Source organism: Protomyctophum bolini (assembly GCF_963924005.1).
Source record: "Protomyctophum bolini genome assembly, chromosome: 19".
In the NCBI taxonomy this organism is placed as follows: domain Eukaryota; kingdom Metazoa; phylum Chordata; class Actinopteri; order Myctophiformes; family Myctophidae; genus Protomyctophum; species Protomyctophum bolini.
Genome location: NC_137880.1, coordinates 19,902,472 through 19,915,561, shown reverse-complemented (window position 1 = coordinate 19,915,561; position 13,090 = coordinate 19,902,472). Strand labels below are relative to the sequence as shown.

The following is a 13,090-nucleotide window of genomic DNA, read 5'->3' as shown; positions in this document are numbered from 1 at the left end:
GTACTGTGTCCACTGTCCACTGCCAACAAGTGACCGAGTAAGTGAGTAACGCACCTCTAATGCTCATTACATTTCGACACCTAATCTCATACTGTAGCCAGAGCATGATTGCTCGGGCTAGGCCATACATTTTTCAAAGGCTACAGGGAAAATGATGGTTGTTCATTTGCTAAGTACTGCGTCTGTATGTGTGCATGTACTGTATGTACACAATAGCTGTGCGCCACATCCTTCAAATCATCTGGATAATGAGACAGAATGTGTGATTCATTGGCTTCACTCTTGCTCTATTGACAGAGTATCAAAAGAGTGGGACATGTAATTAGACTGCGTGAAGTGATGCGAAATCAATGCTATACTGTGGACATATTTTTCGGGCGGGGGATGAGGGGGATGGTGGTAGAACAGTGATTCTCAATGTGAGGTCCGGGGACCCCCAGAGGTTGTTCAGGGGGCTCCAGGGGGTCCCCAGCTAAAATGACGGTTAGTTAGGTAACAAAAGGACCAATACCAGTTTGTAACAATTTTAAGTCTACACTGTCAAACTAAACAGGGGTGTGTGGCCTAAAGCACATCAAATTGGGAGCCCTTGAAAGACACAGAATTATAGAGTTTTGTCAGGCTTGTTTGTTGAATATCGTTGCTGTCGGACAGAAAACTTGTATCTCCATATTTAAATAACAAATAAAATAAAACAGCAACGTATGCTGCCTGAGTTGAACGGAAGTGGGATAATCCAGTTTTTCTGCAGTTCGTAAACAATCCAGAATCCAGGTTGATTCCAGGACATTTCCTCACAGTGATACTCCTGAAATTCATGGATGTTAGAAACCAAACCAAAAAGGGACCATGACACCGCACAACCAAACATCTACCAGGTGAGTGGTCTACTACAGTACCAGTACGTAAGTATTCAATGCCTTCCATCACGGATGACAGAAACTGGACGATTACGACGGCTCAGTACGTTGTTTAGATTAAAAACGGTTTTCCAAAAAGATTTACTTACATTTTTGCCCCTAGCATGATATTGTTAGCTGTAAAGTAGTGCTTGCATATTGCTAAATTAAAAGGCAAAATTATTAATCAGTGACTTAAGCAGGTGAGTCATGAGTGAGTCCAGTCACTTTCACTTGGAAATGTTTGCGTTGCACAGTTGGGAGAGACGAGGCACAGCATGTGAGTAATGTGCACAAGGTGACAGCACCAATGGCCCCCTATTTACAGATCACCATAAACTACAGTTCAGTGTTCAGAGTCTACAGTATGTCTGCTAATTGATGTCCCTCAGACTGGCAGAGAGAAAAAGAACTGTCCATGTGAGTTATGGTCCGATGAATAGGTAATGTATTATTCAGACCTCAGGTGGCAAGGTTTATGGATGTCATCATGTTAATTGTTAAATACACGAAGAGCTACAGTACACTGTATAACACATACTAACGTAAGCTATATATTTTATATCTTTAGTCAATATTTGGAAGCCCTACACCGTAAAATCTTGAGTGTTCATTTAAAGGGTTGTAATCAATATTCTTTGTTAAAATACAGTGGTCTACCCATCTCTCTGCTGCACAAAAAACAAATGTTCGGGTCAGGACCCCAATTTTATCCAATCAGGATAGAGAACTCCAAAGGTCAATTCATCAGCTTCAATTGTATAGTGTTCCAGTTCCAATTTGTTCTCCATTAGTTTCTTACAATTTCACTTACAGTATGAGTTTTTGCTCTTGACAGGATAGAATTGGCATCTAGACCTGTTTACTGAAGAGCTGGAGAGATACAGACTCCCCTGTAACTGAACACATGCACACTGATAGGGCTTTCACTTCTAGTGATTTTTACTAGTCGACTAGTTGTTTAACTACCTATTATGTTTTTTTTAATAATATTTGTACATTTAAAAACTGTGTACATTGGTGACTACAATATAGCATTCTAGCTGATCTTGAGGCCTACAAAAAACCACCCCTAAAAAACCTAAAAAGAAATCAACTACCGGTAGTCAACTAGTACGAACAAGGTCGACTAGTGGATTTACTAGTCGACTAGTTGAATAGTCGACTAGTTGCTTAAAGCCCAACACTAAACATTTGTACATACCGTACCTCACTTTAACCCCCTGTAAACAAAAGTGGGTGACACACCCCAAACTTCACTTTTTAGAAAATGAGGCACTGTAAATCTCTCCTTACAATACAGTGCCGCTTGGGCGACATTTTGATATGACTTGTACTGGGTGTAGTGTGTCCAGAAAGGTGACAACATGTAACACTTTGAAGTGAAAGTGAGGACCTTCATTTTAAGAGGCAGTCTAGCGGGGTTACTAGAACAACATGTAACACGTTTAAGTCAAAGTGAGGACTCTTCCGAGGCGGTCAAGTGGGGTCAGTAGAAGGGACATGCACACATGATGACATAACGAATGAGAGAATGAACCGATGGACCTACCCATTGATCAAGGTTGACATTCTAGTAACACAAATACAAATGAAAAGATTGTTATTTGGATGTATTGCAGTCAATTACAGAGAGAGCAACAATTGGGGTTAGATGAGAAATGGACTTTTATTGTGGATGGAGGGAGTGGGCGTGGAGGGAAAATAATGGGATTTATTAGCCAAATTATCTAAACAACAAAATCTTGACTCTTATGGGTCTATTTTTACAACTTCCTGGAGGTTTGACTGTGTACCAGACTGTTATATGGGGTTTGACTGTGTACCAGACTGGTTGTATTCCGGCCAGCATCGTGTGGTCCAGCCAAAACAGAGGCCAGCCAACGATGTTGCTCAAAACACAAAATAAATCTGTCGCCCAGGCCAATCACAGCGGCAGGCCTGTGTCTCTGAGGAGAGGATCAAGAGGTACAGTATACATTAATGAAATGACAAAGCACAAGAAGTCTGCCAAGTGTACAGCTGCAGCAGCTTGTAGAAGTCCACGCTCATCTCCTGTATTTATGCTGCATTAGTGCTGCAGGATATCCAAAACAATTAATCTTGCTGAGCGGCAATGCAGCGAGAACGCAAAGAGGTTGGAACGTCTATGAACGGCTCTATCTGTACCAAAGCCACGGACTGCACAGTGAAATCCTCAGTGTTCAACTGTTCATTTAACCCATGTGTAACTCAAAGCCTAAACATGTAACGCATGTAACGTTACATTTGTGCTCAGAGATAAATGAACACTAAGGATTTTACTGAGTATAGGTCTCAATCTCTCTTCCTAAGATTCCAGTGGTCTGCCTGGCAGAACATCACACCATCAATAAAATAAAGACAGACTGAGTGGATTCTGTAGGACCAGAGATCACATAAATAAACATCAAAAACACAGAGCAATGTTGCTGTGCAATTTTGTGCTCATTCTGACTTCACAAGAGAAGGCTTCTCTTTGTGTTGTCTTCATTCTTTTCTCTCTCATTCCACAACTTCAAAGAACCCTCTGGATCTCACGGCCGGGGTGGCTAATGGGATTGAGAGACACGTGAACGTGATTTGCACGCAACATCAAACAGGGCATCCAGCTGCTGCTGCGGTCAAGCCACGTGGCTGGCCTGTTCCAAAACGACTCACCTGCTGTGCTTAGCATGCGAACTGGGCTGGGGAGGCACCCACTCTCTTCTGAGAGTGAGAGAGGGAGTGACACAGAGAGAGAGAGCGCATTCAGCACCACTTGTAGCTTCTGTGCTGAATTCAATTAGAATCCGTGGCACCGTGGTCACTGAGTGGGTTGCCAAGTCTAATCTGATTGCTTGATCAAACTTCAAGCAATCAGAACTGCTCTGTGAATAAAGGTGGCTGCTCCAAGATCCAATCATGATGCAAAGTATACATTGTACACACGGTACCTTGCAGTATCATCACATCAATTAACGATTAATGGGTAACTGATTCAAAATATTACAGACTCTATACATCTGTGGAACAAATATATGGCATGGTTATTTAATTCATTTTGTAGAAGTGCCCTGTTGTAAGACTGCAGTGGTGAGAGTGTGAGTGTGAGTGTGTGTGTGTGTGTGTGTGTGTGTGTGTGTGTGTGTTTGGGGGGGGGATGAGAGGAAAACAACACTCACCCCTTCGCTCTCCGTAGTTTTGGCCAGCATCTCCTGTAGGGCGCGCACTGACAGGGACTGCTCCAGAACGAAGCTACAGATACACAGGTCTGGAGGGACATACTGCAGGACGGAGCGAGACGGGGTAGAGGGGGTACAGTGGGAAGGAAGGGATTAGACAGATGAGCATCTAGAAGTAGGGCTGTCACCATAATTAGTTTATGACTATTCGTCATACATATTATTGTGATTTAATGATTTAGCCTAATTGTGTTTTAGGCATTGGACATTGAACACATACATAAAAATCATTTTAGTTTGCCTTTTAGGCTTTGCAAGTGCAGTGATGGATCCAGAACATTGTGACTGGGGGTGTGGCTATTTAGAGAGGGGGCTAATGGTTTACATAGAAGTCAGAGAGGGGGGGGCTAAGCCTTAACCAGAGGGGGCTAAAGCCCCCCTTGACCTCCTCCGCCCCTGGAGCATCCCTGGATAAGTGCATAATGATTGCGCAAAGTAACTGTTGTGATAAGCTCAAATAATTACGATCAGGAATTGATCTAATAATTGTGACTGGCATATCTTCTACAGTATAAGACAACATTGCACATAACCATGAAGAGGTTGTGACCCTCAATGGCACTAGGTCACGTGGGAGATTTATTGCCACACCCCAATATTCCTCCACTAATAAAATAATAGAGGTTTTTGAGCTTCAGTCAATTGTTTTGCAAGGTTTACACCTAAGCCACTTTATGCAGCTACGCTGAAGTTGTCAGTATTGTTTTGTACACATAATCAAGAATTCTGTTTAGGCCAACTGGTGTAAATGTTTCACCATAAATAGATTGCATATTATCTACAGTATTTGTCCATAGTCTCACCGTGTAGCTGGCTGACATTGTACAATTATTATTATTATTTATTTATTTTCTTTTTTTCTCTCTCTCTTGAGGTAGATGATGAAGGATGAAATTGCAGACCTACCTTTATGCATAGTGATGTGACAACTGAAAAGGTATATGTGATTGCACTCTCATATTTCCATCTATACTAATCTTCTAAATCACTTTGAGGCAACTTTTACTAACCGGATAGATACATGTATGACGTAAAGGTGAAATCCAGACCAAAACACATACACAAAATCCTGTCCCAACATACATGTCGGCCTTGAATTGTTTCTTCATTCATTCACTTCATTCTAGCTGCATTTTACTGTGGGAGGAGTGGGGAAAATAGAGAACAGGGGGCATCTATGAAACAATTCAAGGCCAACATGCATGTTGGGACAGGACTTTGGCTGATTAATTAACTTAAACTTAATTAACTTTAACTTACCCACTGTTACTTTTTTTTTTAACCTAACCCGAGAATGTGTTCAAGTGTGTATTGGCCCATCGTTTGCCCAACGGACGTTTATACAGAACCAGGGGTCTTATTTAACATAACATGGGATGAGAGCGGGTTTAAGTATAGCTGCTAGCCAGTAACAGTGAGGTGACCCCTGATTCCTGTGGCAACAACTAATAGGGTAATGTGAGCAGAGTGGTGGGCCACTGGGTGATAATGGGGATGGCACACTGTAACTCAACAAACATCCACAGGATCCTCTGACCACCACTCTGTGTGTGTGTGTGTGTGTGTGTGTGTGTGTGTGTGTGTGTGTGTGTGTGTGTGTGTGTGTGTGTGCACACACGTATATGTCCGTGTGTGTGAGAATGTCTCTGTGTGGGATGTCTGCCTGTTAAAAGATGGACAGCAAGAGGCTTTATTCTTTTCCAATGCAACTGCTGTCATGACATTCACACCAGGGTGGACTGAAAGAAGCAAGCTGAACCTTGCTGACATCGCTTTCAGATCGTTCGAAAGCAGAAGCGGTCGGACTCAACCATGATGACAAGCAATTCCACATCGTACTCTATACTGTCTGCGACAGTCTCAAAGAGATTGAAAGGAATAGTGTGTGGGGGAATTACGTACTGTGTAGAGTGCAGACACAGGCTAAACTAATGCCTGATTTATATTTGTTTGCGAGCCATGTCATCACATCAAGCATCAAATTCAAAACGTGTGTGTTTTATCTTTTTGCCTGTTCATATTATAATTATTCTCTTTTGTCCATTTTAATAATTTTATTTCCTGTCTGTAACTAAATTAAATTATAAATCAGAACAATAGGCACGTTCCACACCAGATAAGCCGCAAATGCAATTAAAGCCTGATTTATACTTGATTACACGTTACCTAAATATATAACCATATTATTTATAATAATAAAGTACAAATCAGGCATAAGGGACAGAAGGAGCAGTTCGAAGTTCGATCCCGGGCTCCCCCAGAGTAAGTGTCGAAGTGTCCTTGAGCAAGAGTCTGAATCCCTAATTGCTCCTGATGTGCAGGTTGGTGCCTTGCATGTTTTGCAAGGTAATGCTGTAATCGATCAAAAGCGCTTTGGATAAAAGAGCTATATGCACCATTTACCATGATATCATGGGTTTACAGGTGTAAAAAAAAGTGGATGAATTATTATTATTATGTTTGCGGTTCTACTGAAAGTGGACAAGAATATAGATAGGAAGAAACCAAGAACATGTGTCAGATGTTCCTAATTTGAGTAGAGTAATAATATATAAGGTACATGAAGAAACAAAGAAAATAATTAAACGTAATTACAGGCACTGGTTACATGGCTGCCTCAGCTGTGTCACCATCTTGTTTGTCTCTCTTCTCAAACAGGCCAATACAATATGGTCATTAGATGCACAATGCAATTAAATTAGGAGCTGTCTCGCATTTGATTTATTTTATTATTGTCCCAAGGTCACTTCATCAAACTTCACCAAGACTTGGAAAAGAGTGACTTTATCTGCTAATTACTATGGTAGCCTACTGTAACAAAAATAGAAAGTTGAGTACTTTCTGTGGCATTTATTGTAACAAATGCAACAGAAAGAGAAACAGCTTAGCTCAACTCAACAAGTTGTGAAACTGCAAAACATTTAGGCCTATACTCATTCGAATTATAAGATGTACACAAAAACAGCTATTACAGCAATTGCACTGCATATGCCAGACATAAATAACTGGTCTCCTTTGAATTTTGAGCTTTTCCCGGGCTGTCACCCACCCATTGAGGAGGAGCCCAGTTACACGTGCCTGATAGAATGTACATATATCCAATAGTTAATGTGCTTATACTGACACTACTACTACCAGTAAGACGAGGCGTGACGGACGCCTGCTGGTGAGTGGCCACCACATCTTTATAATTGCTTTGACTAATAATGAGAGATGTAAACGGACTGACTGACTGACTGACTGACTGACTGACTGACGGGAAATGCAAAAAAATGTTGTGTCTAAGCCGGCACACATCAATCCACAGTATGAACACAACATCATCTTATACTGTGATACAGGGAACCTAGAAATAGAAAGTATTGCTTGAAGAATCATACCCAATTTAAATCCCAATTAGTGCCTCCAGTTCACTAAAGTACATAAAAAATAAAAAATAAAAGGTAGCAGCAACCACAAATAAAAACAAAACCTGCAGAAAATCAACATTTATAGCCTCCTCCAGAACAAGTATTTTAGGAGTGGGAGTTGAAGAGAGAGAGATTTATCTCAGTAGATATTTCTAACACAACACAACAACCTACAGTACAACTCTGTCAAATGTAACATCTTCACCCTGCAAAAGAAACCAACTACACCCACGGTTGGGAGAACATCATATGCATGTCAAGATGGGCGAGATCACCATGGTAAATGGTGCATTTATATAGCGCTTTACATAGATTGTGCATTACATTCACCCATTCACAAGGCACCAACCTGCATCGGGAGCAGTTAGAGGTTCAGAGTCTTGCTCAAGGACACTTCGACACTAACTCATCATGACAATAAAGTTGTACTAGGGTAGCAAAGTACAAACTGTCATCAGAGCTGGCATGGACGGCACATGGACTTCGTGCCAAGCTGAGATATTGCTTTCAATCCTGTCCAAAGGTCTGCAGTAATTCAGTGGATTTCAAACCTTTTGTGCCCAGGGTACCAATGGGCAAGTCAAAATCTGAAGACACACCTGTATTCATATCCATGCAAAATAGCATCTAAAACACGTGGTATTACTCTTGTCACTGTGTTTATTTTTATTTACCAATGCAAATAGCGGAATTAGCCGATCTACAAGCTATACGGAGAATTGTGAAAATAAATACAAATTTAAAAGGCAAATGAAACAAAAATAAATAAATAAATATGCGTCTATAATGACATACCCAAAATAGGGACCCCACGATGAAAGAGGCTAAAATGCATTTTTAGGGTGTAGTATTTTCCTCTGTATTGGCAAATATGTGCACACAAAGTACCGATATAGTAAATTAAAAGGAAAATATCTTCAAACCTGGACTTGTCAATCTGTTTAACTGTATGTAATGTGTTTTATTTTCGTTTTTCGTTTTATTTTTTGTTTTGTCATTATGTATTTATTTTTGTTTTGTATTTATTATTGTCAATTCATTTCGTTTTAAGATTTTGTTTGTATTTGTGCTGCCAGAGGGATGTGGGGGGGGGGAAATATATGTCAATTGTTGAAAATACTTGTGTAATATAAAGAAAATGAATAAACATATGTTTAAAAAAAACCTGGACTTGTCTCACGGCACACCACTGGTCTAATTCACTTGAGCTTTACTCCATATGCATGGCACGTAAAAGGCTACACTACAGTACCAATCTTCACAGTATCAGAATCTCTAACAGAGTTTGCAGACTGTGAAAAAAGCTGGTTTTCATGCTTGCACACAGGACATCTAGGCTTAGATGTATGAAGTTAAACAGTAGCCTAATAGCCATGCCGACAGCCAACGACGGTGGTATTTGTTTTCATCTCCATACGCTTGCATAAAATTACATCACATTATTTTTTTATTTTTTTAAATACACAATTGGATAAATCAGTGATGGCGAAGTTTTCTACTCAAAGTTATTTGAGTAGAAAGCTTAACTGGCTGGAGTTCAGAGAGGGACAGAATGTAGGTGCTACACTGTAGGCCAGCGAAAACAAAAAGCAAACAATGACTGACGCTCAGCTAAGTTTGATGAAGTGTCCTCGGGACAATTCATTTAGTCAAATGCGAGACAGCTCCTAATTTAATTGCATTGTTCATCTAATGGCCATACATTGTAATTGCCTGTTTGAAAAGAGAAACAAACAAGATGGCGACACATTATACACATTATAATTACTATTTGCTGTTCAGTTTGAAAGGAAGTTCTCCAAAAGAATAAGTAACACTTACACAGCTTTTCACTAATAGTGCATGTCCATGTGAAACAGTTTCATGCTGAGCCATGCCGGTATATTAATGCTGGGCATGAGGCATCACAAACTGAGCTTCACACAGGCATGCCCAGTTAGACTCATGACGTCCGCTATTGCATCATTACTGTGTGCACGCGCCACATCACATACCATCTGTGTATGCCAGTGATTCTCAAACATTTTCATATCAGATTTATATGTTTTTGGCCACGCCGCCACGGACCCCTATTCGAAAACATTTTGTGCCAGGGACCCCCAAAAAACATTTTCTAAATCTTTGGACGTTTAGGTACCCGGAACACACTTTGACATGTTTGTCAAAGTGCTAGTGACACACTACTAGTGACTACTACTTTTTATGTTTGCGGACCAAAAAACGTGTCTCCATGCAAACTGACATATAGTGGCGCTGTTAATCCTTCCCCTCTCCATTGCCTCACGTCTTTTCATACATGCCCACAACCTCAAAACATTGTTATGCAGGGGTGCAAAACCCAAACTCTTGATATAATTGATATAATTCATCATGGTCAAAACAATAGTGGTGTTATATGTACAGACTATACTGTATGTATTACATTTTGTAGTTTATGTTATGCTAAATTCGGAATTGCCAATCCCTGTTATTTCACCGTGTTGGGGTGAGATTAGGCTGGATGGCAGCACACATTAGTCAACTATAACAAGCCACATGATAATATCACACAATACGTTAGCTGTTCTCAATTTCTTTCCATAAGGCATTCCAGTTTCAACCAAGCTCTGTATTGTCCTCCTCACCTTAGCTTCAGATGTGGGTTCCAGGTAACACAAACGGTTTCCAAGTCCCTCCGCCGACAGGCAGAACTTGCGGTTCTCTTTCTGGATAGTGGCCACACTCTGGAGCACCACCTCATCTTCCTGGCAGAGGAGAAGTAAAACAAAAAAAAAGGAAAAAGGGAAATTGTGACCACAGTCAAATACAAAAGAGTCAAAGATGAGAGCCTTTCAGCCTGCAGTGGCTCAGATTGTTATCTTATCACACTAAACACTGTTCACTGTTCAGAAGTGGTGCTAAATAGCACTGAAGGTGGTTCTTTGGCTCATAGTCCATAGGGAAATCTCCTTTGGTGCTACATTGTAGCACCTAGGTGATATATACAGTAACACCTTTGTCAAATGATGCCTAAACTGTCATCTTAGTTTAGGTGCCTAAACTAAGAAGAATGACCACCCCAAAGAACCACCAAAGAACTGCTGAAAAATCTAAACATTTTTGTACGAACAGTACAGCACTTTATTTATTCATGAGCCAATAGCTTTTGTTGAGTAAGCTTTCCTATCAAATTCATTGACAATTACATATATCTAAGAATCTCGTGCCCTACAACACGCGCGCGCGGCGTGTGCGTGCTCTGCGTGCGTGCGTGTGTGTGTGTGCGTGTGTTATTGTGTTTTAAACCACACAACATATAATTAAATCAATACAGGCTCCTGTTTCTGTCATATTGCAGACAATAAAAATGTCAAAAAACTAAAATACTTCCATGTCATGACCCACAATAGAATCAACATATCATTACGCGAAACTCAGCTTGGATTAATATACGTAATGTCTAACCCAGTTACAGTACATCATTCATGTCCATGTATGGACAGTCCCTGGACTGGTATCTCTATGGGAGGAAGTCTCCATTCAGCTGTGGTCAACAGATCCTACGAAGGGCCAGCTTTTTCTCTCTCTCTCTCTTCTTCTCTTTCTCTCTGCACACGCGCGCGCGTGTGTGTGTACGTTGCTTGCACGTGTACATGTGTCTCCTGCTGCCAACTCATGTCCCACGCTAATCTGAGCTGATAGTTACCATGGTTCTCCTGACTCCCACTGCCTCAGAGCAGTTTGAAATAAAGCTACAATCTGGAAAATATTTTAACTAATCTGTAGATGTATGGTATGTAAATCAATACAGGCCACACATTTCTTCCCCATCATTAGCAAACACTGTTTTGGGTTAACGTATGATATATACATTTATGGATGTGAAAAGTATGAAGCTTGAATGAACAATAAATGGACCTCAAATAATGATGAGTTCAGGAAGATTGCTGCTGTAGTTCAGAGTGGACATTTATATTTTAGCGTTAGAAAGTTTTGTGTATATTGAATTAGAGAATGTTCAACTACAGTACTGTAGATGTTGTAAATGCAATGAGATCATTAATACATCTAGAGAATTTACTGACAATTGAATGAAATTCTGGTTAACAAGCACATTTTATGGGTTGAGAGAGATTGAGTCATAATTTATTAGTGTTCCTGCGACACATTTCCATGGGCAAGCACCAGCCTTGCCTAACACAGCAAACATGCACAATTTAATGGCCACCAAGGGTATAGCAGCTAAAAACCAGGCAGTAGGTGGCTTTAGCTCAGGATGTTTATATATCACGTCGGGACCAATGTTCCCTCAAAAAAAAATTCGGTCTGAGCATACGTCACCTTGACACCAACTATCCAAACGTTAGATAATGCGAAGTGAGCGCCCCTCACTTCACACAGGTGTGATTTTCTTTCTTTTTTTTGTTATTTTATATCAAGGTGGTAGGCTAGCAATTTTAGGAATATTCAGGTAGTCTATATCAGTGGTTCTCAACCTTTTCAGCCTTTTAGAATATAAAAATCACACCTGTGTGAAGTGAGGGGCGCTCTTATCATCTTACAACATCAATTACAACATGTTTGTCTAAAAGCAACGGGTGCTAATGTTTGTTTTAGTCCTGAAAACAAACATTAGATTTCTCTTTATTGTCTTTATTAACAAACATTAAAGCTGTATATAGGAGGGGCTAGCGCCCCTCAAAAACTAAAGCCATGAGTTCTTTGCAACAGTAGGAGGCTATTACTTAGACCTCAATATAGCTATACTCACAGGCAGCCATTTGACCTTTGGTGTTGTAAATTGTTTGAGGGCACAAAGGCCAAATGCCAGGGCAGCCAGGAAGGCCATCAAACAAAACAATGATTTGAAATTATTAATTTAATGTTTATTTCAAAAATAAACATGCATGAACAAAATGTCATGCATGCTCAGCCCTGGACTGATCACTAGTCCACTGGACACTTTTGAAGATGGTGATACGGGGAGTAGAAAAAGCTGAAATTATGAAACAAAAACTATAAAACCTGTGCACCTTTCTTTCTTTATTGGTAACATTTCGCCTCCGAGCTGGGAGGCTCTTCCTCAGACCTTCAAGGTTCAATCAGCTGGGGCAGTGTGTAAGTCTTTTTAGGGTCAGAAAGTCAAACTGAGAGGTCACGATGACCATGGCCTTCATGGCCTTTGTGAAATGCCTACGCTGCTCACGAAGCAACACATTTGACACAATAATCTTTCCACACAGTCCAGTTTACCAGATGAAAGCTCCATAATAATGCCACAACAATGCTGTGGCCTATTCTTCACATGAATGCAACATTCTAGAGACAAAAAATGTATAAAAGATAAAGTCCAAATACAATACAGTATATTGTCTGGGCTTGGTCCTACAGTACAGTACCCCAAGATCCCAGAATAGGCTGAACTGAATGAGCATGCAAGGGTTGGCATTAACCATTGACTTACGGTAACCACTTAGGCTAACGGTAAGCCCTACACTTAGCTGACTGGGCTCACCCGGGATTCTATACTATCCTTTTTCCCTCCACACCAAATCTCTTC

General features: G+C 40.5%; 1 protein-coding gene across 3 annotated transcripts in view; it reads right to left on the bottom strand.

Moving 5' to 3' along the window:
• ryr3 (ryanodine receptor 3) overlaps positions 1 to 13,090 on the bottom strand; it is a 162,907-nt gene that overhangs the window by 133,689 nt on the left and 16,128 nt on the right. For 2 of the 3 annotated variants that reach the window (XM_080790176.1, XM_080790177.1), the window contains exons 2-4: positions 10,176 to 10,295; positions 4,082 to 4,183; positions 2,452 to 2,472 (exon numbers count right to left, since the gene is read on the bottom strand). In XM_080790176.1, coding sequence (XP_080646302.1) covers positions 2,452 to 2,472; positions 4,082 to 4,183; positions 10,176 to 10,295 — 243 coding nt within the window. The remainder of the gene's footprint in view (positions 1 to 2,451; positions 2,473 to 4,081; positions 4,184 to 10,175; positions 10,296 to 13,090) is intronic. The other variant, XM_080790178.1, reaches the window with a different exon arrangement.